A 13,651-nucleotide genomic window follows, 5' to 3' on the forward strand; every position below is an offset into this window, starting at 1 on the left:
TGGGACAGTCTCTGTGTGGTGGTGTAGTAGGTCCTGTGGAGAAACTTGAGTTTTATGAATCTGTCTTTGGCTGCAATCGTGGAGGGAATAAAAGAGGAAACAGTCTTCTCAATCTTCGTCATCAAGGGTCGGGATATCTGTCCTCCATCTATCCAAAGAGCGAGTAGGTTTAGTATCATAGGACACCGTCAAATATATAAATATAGGGAGGATAAAGGTTTCCCCATCACACTAGAGGTTAGAAGGTGCTCGATGGAATCTGAATCAAGGACCACCGGTTCTACAAACTGTGCCCCAAAGGCATGCCGCAACTGCCAATAACTAAACTTAAAGGATCCAGGTCTCGAGTATAAGTGCCTTAACTCCTGAAAAGGCATGAGTCTACCATTCATGATCACTTGTTTCAAAGTAGTGATCTTCTTCTTAGCCCACAGTGCAGGGTTCGGGACATTGTCCAGGTAAGGTAGCAAGGGATTTCACCAAAGGGATGTATGTGTGGGGATACATGAGAAGGTTTCCTATATATTGCCCTAGCATCCTGCCAAACCCTTATTGTGGTTTTCATGGAGGCTGTTGAGGGGTGGGCCTTCACTACCCGAAACATGACAGTTGGATTCTGTCTGGGCTGGGAGAACCACCACCGCACTCAGTAGTATAGTTGGAAATTTGGGAGCGCCAGTCCACCATTTGATAAGGGAAGGTACAGTATGCGCTTCGCCACCCTGGGGGGTCTCCCAGCCCAGACAAAGGAAACCAGTATTCCCTCCAGCCGTCTAAAGAAGGCTTTAGGGATATGCAATGGAGTATTCCGCAAGAAGTGTAAAAATAGGGGTAGGTATATCATTTTTGGTAAATTAACCTTGCCTACTGGTGTCAGTGGGAGAGTGTGCCAAGCCGCACATTTGGCAGTAAGTTGTGTCATAAGGGGGTGTATATTTTTCTCTATATAATAATCCGTTTTGCTGCTAACCCTAATCTGCAGATAGGTGAATTCATCGACCCACTGGAGGGAGTGTGTCAACGTGAGGGACCGAGGGGTGCAGTGGGAACAGTACGAACTTTTCCTAATTTTTATGAATACCCGCCTAACAGCTGAATTGATCAAATAGGGCCAGCACGGAGTAGAGAGATGATGAGGCATCCACAAGGTAAAGTAGGGTGTCGTCTGCGTAGAGAGACAACTTTTCCTCTATTGGACTCACCATGATACCTCCTACCCCCTTGTCTGCTCTTATAAGGATGGCAAGAGATTCTAAATCCAGGGCAAATAGTCCTGGGGATAGGGGATACCCCTTTCACATCCCACGCCCTAGAAAGAAAGAGTCTGATAGATTACCATTGGTGTGGATTCTCTCTCGTGGGTTAGCATATAGCATTCGTAGCCAGGACTTAAACCTAGGACCAAATCCAAATTTGTAGAGGACTTCCCACAGGTACCCCCGCTCCACGGAATTGAAGGTCTTCTCCACGTCCAGAGAGGCCACCACTCCCACCGAGCCAGGTTGTGCCATAGCAATATGAGTAAGGAGCGTTCTAATGTTGATGTCTGTCCCCCCGTCCTGGCATAAACCCTGTCTGATCTGGGTGAACCAATGCAGTTATGACTGTGTTCAGTCTATTAGCAAGGACCTTGGATAGCAGCTTTGCATCCACATTCAATAGGGATATAGGGCCATATGAGGAGCATAAGGAGGGGTCCTTCCCTGGCTTGGGGATCACCACTATTATTGTCTCCCATGGAATTTGGGAGTGCCTCTGTTTGCAACGACTCAGTTAGCAGTGTGTGTAGTCTGGGAGCTAGTTCCTCAGCATACTGTTTGTAAAATTCTACCGGAAGGCCGTCAGGTCCAGGAGTCTTACAAAACTGCAGTGTCTTAAGCACCTTCAGAATTTCCTCCACCGTGATGGGCTTGTCCAAATTAAGATGTCGACTCTTCAGCCCTGTAGGTCGCCCTAGAACTATAGTGATTGATAGAATGAGAGAAATCACTGATTTATCTTGTCAGGGGCATAAAGAAGGTCACCAGTAGGTCCAAGGGTATAAGGAATACAAATCCCCCCCCCCCCGACTGATCCTTGGAAAGTCAAGCCAACAACCTCCCCGATATCTCTCTCCCTGTTCGAAAATACGTTGAGACCGAGCTAATATCTTCTGAGTGAGAGACGTGCGAAGGTGAAGCACCTCTCTGGTCAGAGATTGTAGCCAGTCATACTGTTGGAGATCATGAGTACTAACATATAAAGCTTCCTGGGCACTTGCCTCCCTCTCAACCCTGACCAAGTCTTAGCAATGATTGTCTGGTATTGCCCCCTCATGTATGCCTTAAAGCGTTCCACACTGTTAGTGCATCAGCGGAACCCGGGTTAGTGGTCCAGTAACCCCTCATTACCTCCTGGTACTGTGCATCCACCGCTGCATCTGAGACCCAAAATCTAGAAAGCCTCCACAATTTATCTGAAGGGCTGACAGAAAGATCTAGGCTCAAAAGTAATGGTGCGTGGTCCGATATACCCCTAGGCAGTATCTTAACGTCAGTGATTCTAGGCAGGACAGCGACGTTTAGGTCTATGCGGGAGAATGTTTTGTGGGAAGCGGAATGACACGTGAAGGCTCGAGACTGAGGATGTCTCCACCTCCACACGTCTGTCATACCATACGTTTCTGCCCAAGCTGCCAACCCAGAGTATACGGCACCATCAGCCGTCAGCCTGTCCAAACCCAAATCAGGAATCAAATTGAAGTCACCCAAGATGACAGCGTTGTCGGTAGCATATTCCACAATCTTAGCCATGATCTGGTTTAGCAGCATTAGGGATGCTAGTGGTGGTGGCAAGTATAGACCAACTATAATCCACTTCAAAGAATGAATCTGTGCATAAATAATCACATCTGCCATCCGGGTCCAGGGTCAAGTCCAGGAGTCCAAAGGGGAGCATTTTTAGCACCAAAATACTGACACCCCTCACAAAATTAGAGTAGGTGGAGTGATAGTGGTGACCAACTCATGTTTTTTTGAGAGCAAGGGTTCTACTACCCACCAGGTTAGTCTATTGAAGCACACATATGTGTGGGTTGTATGATTTAATAAATTGGAACACCAGGGATCTCTTTATCAGAGAATTCAGCCCCCTGGTGTTCCACGACAAAAGGTTAAGGGAAGACATTGGTAATGAACTGGATATGGGGTTTAGGATCATAGGACGTGAGTGCCCATTGACAGAACTGCTGGACCCGGAAGGGATAGAGACAAAAACAGTGTAATGTTGAATTAATAAACACGGTTTCAGGTAAATACAAAAAGAGAAAGGTTGAGACTTTAAATGAAGAGGAGAGCGTCTCTAGAGATGTGACCAAGGTGAAGGCAGAGATCATCTGGACTAGACGGCTTAAGTAGGCAGGACTGACGAGCAGGATATCATCGACAGGTGAGTCACTGTGGAGAGATATGAGCTAGCAATTAGCCGACAGCTGAGTGGCCAGCTTTGAGAAGGAAGGGCCCAGCCCTGACACATGGATTCTTAATCTATTCTTACCAATGTTTGGACGGTTTCTGCCTACATTGATCATGTTGGGTTCTATTTTATATGAGAATATGGATTGATGAATTTTGCATATTGCAAGCCCTGTAACAATTGCCATGTTTGTCCACTTGTAATATAGGAACTTATTTGTTGATATTCAATTTATACTTGCATTTGTGCCATGAGTATGTGCATTGTTACATGGAATAAATACATTGTTATCAGTACATAGTGCCCTTGTTGCATGTCGCTGCATGCTTCATTTAAAGTCCCAACTTTTCTCTTTTTGCTATATTAATAGGGATGGAGACAATTGACTATACTGGTCTTATGCCTCATTTAAAGTCCCCAAACTTTTTTTCCTCAGGTAAATACAAGGTCATGCAAAATTAAATGAACATGCAATATATAAACAAACCAGCCCCTGTGGGGCAACCTTTCCCCCCACCCCACAGGTCCCCCTAAAACTGAGGAGGGTCTCCATCCCAAAACCAAATCAGCACGCCGGCTGCAAAAGGGGTCCTATGCAAGAAGCGAGCTCCAGGACAGTTTCTGGGGGGGTGCAAAACAAGCGAACCAGCTCTCTGCTCCGTAGGCACCCGCTGGGGTAATGAAGGTGCTAGAAATGATATGGTCTAGTCATATAAAAGGAGGAACTCTTGAGTTTCCCACCTACAAGCAGGAGATATGATCCGTGTTATGAAATGCAATATTAAGGTGTCCTCTGCATCACCTCCTACTGAGAAAGGGATAGTTGCTGTTCGAATCACAGATTGCAAACAGTAAATGAACAAGGCACAATCAGTGCAACACAGGTCAACAGGTTTCCAGTGAGTCATTGTCCTTTGGCAGAGCAAGGAAAGTTCCAGTATTCACATGGCAGACCATTCCACCGAACCAACTGAATTCTGCCCCATAGCTCCCTGGGAACTCAGGAAGGTTAGGGGAAATAGTAATAACTGAAAATATCACACTGACCTCCATTACTTCTCCTATTGAAACTGAAAAAAAAAAGGGAGGGGGGGGAGGGAGAACGTAGGGATCTCCTGGCATACACATAAGTTCCAAGGACTTTTCCCAGAAGGCACAATAGGTGCAATGGAGGCGACCAGGCGGTCGGTAAGGCCCATCCATCAGGTAAGGCCCAGTAACTTAGGCTCAAGTATCAGCCTAATACAAATGCCGAATGAAGGCCAAAGCCATTAACTCACGCCTCCCCAGTTCAACGGATTGGTGGCAAAGATTCAAGCCAGACCGAAGCCTCTCTCGGCGAGGTGAAAAAGCGAGTCGTCTCCCCCTCCTGGACTCTCAAGCGTGTCGGGAATAGAACACTGTAGCTGATATTTCAGGCCTTCATCGCTGCCTTCACTTGGTTGAACGATTTTCCGTTTACACCAAGTAATCCGAGAAAATCAGCAGCCTGTTGTTCTTGAAGTGCAACTCTCCCAGTACTCTGGAGGCACAGAGTATTTCATCTCTGTCTCTACTGTTAAGCAGTTGGAGGATAAATGTTCTCGGAGGAGTTCCTTGGGGTTCGGGCTTAGGCGGGGCATACAGTGTGCCCGTTTCACTGCATAATGGGGAGAGAGGTGAGCATCAGGTAGGAGAGTACACAGCATGTCCTCCACGAAACTTGTCGGATTCCCCCCCTTCTGCCTATTCAGCCAGACCCACAATTCGGAGGTTATTCCTCCTACTCCTGTTCTCCGCATCCTCAGCCCTTTACTCTAGGACCTTTGGTTTGGAGAGAGCGGAGAGCTGCATTATGTTTGGTGACAGTGTCTGTATGGCTGACCCTCTGCTTCATCTCTGTCACTCTGGTGCGGAGCTTGTCCATATCTTGCCTCAAAAGGCCGACATCCATCTGCACTGCCTCAATCTTGGCTGTAAGCGTGGCCGGGCAGGTGGCTATGGCCGCCATCACTTCTGCCAGCCAGGGTTGCCGGGAGGCAGCTGACTCCATGGGGTCCATCGGTGAGGCCATCTGAGCACTACACTTGGCGTGGGATGACGGCGGCGGCGATTCCTCTATAATTGGGGGGAAATTGAGCTTTTTCCCTTTACTGAACGATGCACCCGATGATCTGTGTCTCATCAAGGTGGTTTCGCAGTGGGGATCGAAGAATTACACCCACAGGATCCGGATAAAAGATAATGACCCAGCGGAGCTCGAGCAGAAGCACCCGCTCATGTCGCCATCTTGGACACGCCCCCATATTTGCAGTTTTACCTGCCAGATAACTTGTATTTCTGTACATCCAGTCCTGAGATTTATACAACTCTGCCACAACACGGCCCTGTCAGGCAGGGGAGGAAACCTGGATTTTCTCGGCTGTAGTTCAGTAAAACTTACAGGTCTTGACTCTCCCTCAGCCAGTGGCAGGATAGTGAAAAGGGAAGCAGCAGACCGATAAGTTCATCTCTCTGTTACTCAACCCCCTCATCCTATCAGCATATCCCTTGCACATCTGTTTGGCTTCTTGTGCTTCTTCAATCTTCCCCCTCCCTGAGGTCTCCTGTACAAAGAATAAAAAAAGGCTGATACCAAGTAAAATTCAGTTATCTACTCTGTTTGCATTAAAAAAAACAAGTCATGATGTAGTAATAATTACAGAGCTGCATTAGTTTGTATCTTTTTATGTGCCCAAAATTCAGATTTAATTCTTTCACTTTCAGAAACCTCACTAAATTCCCCCATGAGGTTACCAAATCAATCATGGACATACCTAGACTTCCTGCAGAAATGATTGCCTTTATATTAGAAAGGCGAAAGCTAGTTAGTAGAAATCGTTTGTTAGTTATTGGCAATAAATGTTATTATTTTTTAAAGGTTTGAGTTCTATTGATAAATAACCCCTCAATGGGCACAGTGGAGGGACAGGTGACAAAACCCTTATAGCACATCCCCCTTCCCAGTCACCCGTGACCCCTCCAATTTAAATTCCCTTTTCTCCTTTCCTCTACCATCTTCTGCTAGGGACAGGGCCACTAAGGCGGTACAGCCAGCCTTCCTGTACGAGGCCCCATCAGTTTAAAAGGGTGCCCGTGCACCTGCTGAGCAGGAGAGTAGGCTGTACTGCCTTATTGCTGACACCAATCCTCTTGTGCCTCCCCCTTGTGTTTTCCCACTGCAGCACTGCCGGCTTCCCTCTTCTCCTCTCCCTCCCGTCAGCAGCTGCTGAGGACACACTAGGTTTTTTTTTTTCCAGCCCTTTCATTTGCTGAATTATACCAGTACCTATCACTCCTGTGTCCATTCATCACTGAAGCATAATAAACTGTTTACTATGTTTCAATTTGTGAATGAACAGGAAGTCTCTGAGTGCTTCCTATTCATTAATCTGTGCAGCTGAGGCTGCAGAGAAAGGGACTGATGAATCTAGCTCCTCAGTCCCTTTCTCAGTGTCATATGTGAGACAACAAGGGTGTGTTTAGACCCCTAATATTTCATCAAATCCCCCCAACAGGGCAGTTAAAAAATTGAATAAATAAATAATTACATATAAAAAAAAAGGAGCCCTAAGGATTTATTCACACAGGTACTCTGACTGTGTGAATGAATGGAGTGTTAATGCGGCTGGAACCTCCTGTTACTCTAAGGGGACACAGCGAAAGATCCTAATTTGGCAGATGCGGGTGAGTGGCCCTGAATGCACACTGTCTTTGTTTGGGGCCATACACCTGCACCCACACTTTAGCACCTATGTGGCTGTGTTTGTACAGCTTTTGCGCCCCCATAGAGAAACATAGGCAGCTCCAGCCACATAAACCACTGATTCACACTATACAGGACACAGCATCCATATGAATGAGCCCCAATACTATACTATTTTGTACTTTTTTGAGCTGTTTTGGAAATGAACAAGATATTGAAATATAAAAGATAACGTTCAACATAATATTTTTACTTTCAATATTTTTTATTAATCAACATAATATTTTTAATGCTAAGAATATCTAATCATAGAGTTGTACCTCTTGTTTTCTTGTGATGTAAAGGAAGGTGAAGCTGTGGAAGTGGATGAAGAATTGTGGAGCATCCTCAAGAGTTCGCGATTTTCAGATGAGTTTCTATTTCAGCCTGCTGGCAAGGCGAGCTGTTGCCAGAAGAAAAAGGTTTGTTCTGCTCGTTAAAGGGAACTATGGGCAAAATACAAAATTACACACATCTTCCATTGGACAACAGGTTTTGTTGTTTGTTTGTTTTTTTATTTTTTAAGTCCCTTATTGTTTAATTATCTGTTGATCCTGTCAATCTATCCACTATCATCCACTTCCTATAAGGCAGGCAATGCATGATGCAATTTTCTTTACATCAGCCACAGATTGAAGAAAAGAAAACTGCTTGATTCCCCCATCAACACAGTCAGTGTTGAAGGGGGGGTCCCTCCCACTGCCCTCCCACTGCGCTATTGTATTCTAACAGTGGGAGGTTTCCCAGCTGTCAGGATACAATTATCACTGCTGGCGGCTATAGCTGTATCAAACAAAAAAAAAACAGGATGGTTGTACTGAAGTCGATCTAGATTGACTTCAGTAAAACCAGCCTGCCTAGAGATGAATCAAAATTCAGCCAGTTCCTGCCAAGGCCAAGCTGTTTGGCAAAAGTGTCAGTTACTCAGTTGGGAATACCATATAACACTGCTGGAATCCTTACAGTGGTTAACTTTTATTCATATGCTTTAAACCTATTTGCCCAAAAAAAAAAAAAAAAAGAAAGAAAGAAATGTTGCTGCAACTGCTTAAAACATATTAAGTGGAATTGACCTTTAAACCCCTTTCACACTGGGGCGTTTTTCAGGTCTTTTTTCAGGCGCTTTAGCGTTAAAAAAAGCACCTGTAAAGCACCTGAAATAAGCCTCATCTGCAATCCCAATGTGAAAGCCCGAGCCCTTTCACACTGCCAGCGCCCAAAAAACGCTGGTAAAGCAACGCTTAGGACCCCTTTCACACTGGGGCGTTTTTCGGGCGCTGGCAGTGTGAAAGGGCTCGGGCCATCAGCGCACCCAGCCCGGTGGCAAAACCACGAAAGCGCTGCAAAGAAGCTGCTTGCGGGACTTTTTTTGACGCCCTGCCAGTGCAGCGCCCCAGTGTGAAAACACTCGGGCTTTCACATTGGGATTGCAGATAAGGCTTCTTTCAAGCGCTTTTTTTAAAGCTAAAGCGCCTGAAAAACACCCCAGTGTGAAAGGGGTCTTAATTTAAGCTCAACTCCAGGCAACTAAAAAATGATCCCTTGCAGTGGGGCTGCACCCACACTGTAATGCCCCGTACACACGGTCGGATTTTCCGACGGAAAATGTGTGATAGGACCTTGTTGTCGGAAATTCCGACCGTGTGTAGGCTCCATCACACATTTTCCATCGGATTTTCCAACACACAGAGTTTGAGAGCAGGATATAAAATTTTCCAACAACAAAATCCGTTGTCAGAAATTCTGATCGTGTGTACACAAATCAGACGGACAAAGTGCCACGCATGCTCAGAATAAATAAAGAGATGAAAGCTATTGGCTTCTGCCCCGTTTATAGTCCCGACGTACGTGTTTTACGTCACCGCGTTTAGAACGATCAGATTTTCCGACAACTTTGTGTGACCGTGTTTATGCAAGACAAGTTTGAGCCAACATCCGTCGGAAAAAATCCTAGGATTTTGTTGTCGGAATGTCCGAACAAAGTCCGACCGTGTGTACGGGGCATAAGGGTTAATTGTACATTTAGGTCTAGGGAAACAATAAAAGAAGATTTACTTTCTCCCCCACACTCTAGCTCTTTAGGATTCTGGCATGATCAAGATCAAAACAGGGTCTATAGCACTGCGTTAGACATGTTGACCCCGAGGGACAGTCCCCTGCTGGAGTGTGGGGAGCACCATCTGAGGGAAGCAGAGGATAAAACGGAAAATTGAATACTTACCTTTCCGTAATTTTCCTTTCCTGGTGCCTGCCCATGGCAGCATACCCATGGTTGGTTGCTCCGCCCTCTACCAACCCACAGGACCATTTTAACTTTATAAAAAAGAGTTCCTCCCCTTAGACCCTTTTCACACTGGGGCGGTTTGCAGGCGTTATTGCGCTAAAAATAGCGCCTGCAAACCGCCCCTAAACAGCCTCCGCTGTTTGTTCAGTGTGAAAGCCCGAGGGCTTTCACACTGAAGCGGTGCGCTGGCAGGACGGTAAAAAAAGTCCTGTCAGCCGCATCTTTGGAGCGGTGAAGGAGCGGTGTGTTCACCGCTCCTAAACCGCTCCTGCCCATTAAAATCAATGGGACAGCGCGGCTATACCGCGGCTATAGCCCGCTGTACGAGCGGTTTTAACCCTTTTTCGGCCGCCAGCGGGGGTTAAAACCGCACCGATAGCGGCCGAATACCGCCGCAAAAAACCACGGTAAAACAGCGCTAAAAATAGCGCTGTTTTACCGCCGACGCCCCCACTGCCCCAGTGTGAAAGGGGCCTTAGTCAGTATTCTTGTAACTAGATCTCATAACGCTAAGGATCATTGAAGGGAGGGTGTATGCTGCCATGGGCAGGCACCAGGAAAGGAAAATTACGGAAAGGCAAGTATTCAATTTTCCGTTTTCCTGGTGCCTCCCATGTCAGCATACCCATGGTAAATAACTCGCTTACAGGGAGGGTACTGCAATAAAGCAATTTAATTAAACAAAAAGCTACAGTACAGATGACTGCAAAGTCCTTTCCCCAAACTCTCGTGAAGTAAGGACTGCTGGGTCCACACTATAGTGGGACATGAACGTGCTGAAGGACGACCAGCTGGCCGCTCGACAAATTGTCTCAGGGGAGACCCGCGCCAAAGCTGCCCAGGAGGAGGCTATTACACACGTTGAGTGCTCATTGACCGCATCTGGAACTGGGAGACCACTAGCCCAATATGCTCTTTGGATTAACCTTACAATCCAGCTTGCCAAGGTCGTCTTAGATGCTGCCATTCCCTTTCTGGCACCCTTGGGGATGACAAATAGCCGTTGATCTTTCCTGAACTGCTGCGTCAAATTTAGGTAGTGACTTAGGGATCTGGCTATATCCAACTCATGCAGTTTTGAGGAGGCTGGATCCTCCCCGAATGCTGGAAGAACCCACTCTTGGTTCAGATGGAAGACTGAAGGTACTTTAGGGATGAACTGATGAATAGGTTGCAACACCACCCTGTCCGGGAAGAAGGTAATGTAGGGTTCTTGTGACCCTAATGCTTGGATCTCTGATACCCTGCGACACGAAGTGATGGTGACTAGAAAGACTGCCTTCAGAGAAATATCCTCCAAGGTGCTTTCTTCTATGGGAGCAAATGGAGGTTTTGAAAGGATATTAAGCACGCTAGTCAAATCCCATTTGGGGTATAGCGTCTTTCTAGGCGGTCTCAATCTTAGAACTGCTTTCAAGAAACGTTCCACCAGAGGATCTAGCGCCCACCGGGTGTCTGTTAGAGCTGAAAGGGCTGAAACCTGGACCTTAAGCGTATTCAGGCCCAAACCTAAGTCCAATCCACTCTGTAAAAAGAGGAGTATGTTCTGGATTCCGGGGTTTAGAGGATCGAAATGGTTCGTTTCTGCCAATTCCGTAAACTTTCTCCAAACTCTATAGTATGTGGAATTCGTAGATGCTTTTCTGGCCTGTAGTAGTGTTTGAATGACATTATGCGAACATCCTAACTCGCCCAACCTTTTCCGCTCAACTTCCAAACCCTCAAGTCTAGGATCTCCGGGTGCGGGTGACAGAACTTGCCTTTAGATAGAAGATTGTCTATGCGTGGAAGGTGAAGCGGTTTGCACAAGGTCATCTTGATTAGCAACGTGAACCACGGTCTCCTGGGCCAGTATGGAATCACTGCTAAAACTGTGATCGCTTCTGGGGTTTAGACGTTGGAGAAACCTCAGTATCAGTGGAGTTGGTGGGTATGCGTATGCCATCTGAAAGTTCCATGGCTGGGTTAGGGCATCCACCCCTGTTGATTTCGGAGATGGGAACCTTGAAAAGAAAAGCGGTGTCTTCGCATTGAGCTGGGAGGCAAATAGGTCTATTAGGGGAGTGCCCCATTGTTGGCATATCCAGGAGAAGACCCTCGGATTCAGAGACCACTCGTTGTTGTGGCTGAAAGATCTTGAAAGCTGATCGGCTAACTGGTTCTCTGGCCCTGGGATATATGAGGCTCGTAGGTTGACTAAATTCCTCTCGGCCCATGTCAGAATGGGTGTCACTTAGTTCAGAAGGGACCTGCTGTGCGTTCCTCCTTGATTTTGAACATAAGCTACTGCCGCTTTGTTGTCCATCTGGAGAAGGATGGATTTTGCCCTGAGGAAGGTGGCCAGAGACAGGATTGCTAACCAAGCCGCCCTTAGCTCCAAGGTGTTTGATACTACCTCTGTCGCACTGAATTGCCATCTGCCCTGTACCAACTGGTCTTGGTAATGTGCCCCCCATCCTAACTGACTTGTGTCTGTCGTCAGAACAGTCCATGGGATGGGGCCAAGGGGACAGTGAAGCAGAAGGTTGGATGGTCTTGTCCACCACCAAAGGCTGGATTTCATTGTAGGTGTAATCAATATCCTCTGCTCTAGGCGATCTTTCTTCCACTGTGATAAGAAGCCCACCTGGAAAGTCCGTAGATGCCATCTGGCCCATTTCACCATAGTTATGCATGAAGAGAGGGAACCTACCAGGCTTAGACAGTCTGATGCTGCCATAGAATGGCTCGCTAGCGCCCTTTTCACTTTCCCTATCAATGAAGGGATTTTTTCTGCCGGGAGTGAAACTGCTCTTCCTGGAGTGTTGAAGAATGCCCCTAGGTAAATTATCTCCTGTGTGGGCGTAAGTTGACTTTTGGCGTAGTTTCTTAGCCAACCAAACTTTATCAGTGTGTCTAGGACCAACTGTACATGTATCACCAAGGTCTGCCTGTGCTGAGAAAGAACTAGAATATCGTCCAAATAGTGTAGTACTCGAATCCCCTTCTCTCGAAGAGGAGCCAAGATCGCTACTAGCACTTTGGTGAAAGTTCTGGGCGCTGTTGAGATCCCGAAGGAAGGCATTGTAATTGAAGATGTAAGTCGCCTATTCTGAACCGAAGAAAAGGTTGAAACTGAGGGCGGATAGGTATGTGCAGATACTAAGTAAGTGCATCCTGAAGGTCTATGGACGCCATCCAATCTCCTGGCTGAACAGATAGAATGACCGTGTTTAAGGACTCCATCTTGAAATGTTCCACCCGGATATACCTGTTCAGCCTCTTCAGGTCTAGCACCGGCCTCCAACCCCCCGATTTTTTGGGGACCAAGAAGACTGGGGAATAAAAGCCTAAGTGCTTCTCCAAGTCTGGAACTGGTACTACTGCCTGCTGGAGAACAAGCATTTTGACATATTGAAGAAGGGCCTCCTTCTCTCTGGAGGTTGGAATCTTGGTGGCCTGAAAGGAATAGAGGGGAGGCTGCCTTTTGAATCCCCAGAAATGACCTTGACAGACCGTGGACACTGCCCACCGGTCTACGCAACCTTCCACCCAAACCCAGGCAAACGCCTTTAGACGGGCTCCTACCAGACCGGTTTGAGTGGAGAGGGCGTCAAAAGGACTTCTGGCCATCAACTGTGGATGTAGAGGCTTTTGGTTTAGCCGACCTCAGAAAGGTAGCTTGTGAACCTTTCCAGCCCCTTCTATACTCCCTTCCCGGACAGTAGGATCTGGAGTTCTTCCCTCTTAACTGGCCCACTGGGCGGTTTGCAAATCTCTTCCTCCTGCTTCTGTCCTGGGGAATTAGCCCACTTTTCCCCCCTGTGACTCTGGTAATTGCCGTATCCATTTTTTCACCAAACAGGGCTTTCCCATCGTATGGAATAAGACACCATGATTGCTTAGACGTTGGGTCGGCCGACCATGGTTTTAGCCACAACGCTCTTCTGGCCATTATGGAATACAGCATGGCCCTGGAAGAGCATTTTAGGACGTCAATAGCCTCTTCTGCTATGAAATCTGAGGCCTGCTTTAATTCATCCAGTGCCTTAATGATTTCTTCTGAACCTACCCCTTGTCTGAGGGCCGTTTCCATGTTGTCTGACCATACCCCCAGCCGCCTGATATGTTTTTTTCAGGTCTGAGTCAATCCTTCGTTCAAGGACATCTTT

At 46.9% G+C, this 13,651-nt stretch overlaps 1 protein-coding gene across 1 annotated transcript in view; it reads left to right on the forward strand.

Annotated features, from left to right (window-relative positions):
- Positions 1-13,651, forward strand: part of LOC141105916 (arsenite methyltransferase-like) — a 70,820-nt gene that overhangs the window by 39,455 nt on the left and 17,714 nt on the right. The window contains exon 10 of the mRNA XM_073596124.1: positions 7,522-7,638. Within this exon, the coding sequence (XP_073452225.1) occupies positions 7,522-7,638 (117 nt within the window). The remainder of the gene's footprint in view (positions 1-7,521; positions 7,639-13,651) is intronic.

The sequence above is a fragment of the Aquarana catesbeiana genome, linkage group LG08 (genome assembly GCF_042186555.1).
Source record: "Aquarana catesbeiana isolate 2022-GZ linkage group LG08, ASM4218655v1, whole genome shotgun sequence".
In the NCBI taxonomy this organism is placed as follows: Eukaryota; Metazoa; Chordata; class Amphibia; order Anura; family Ranidae; genus Aquarana; species Aquarana catesbeiana.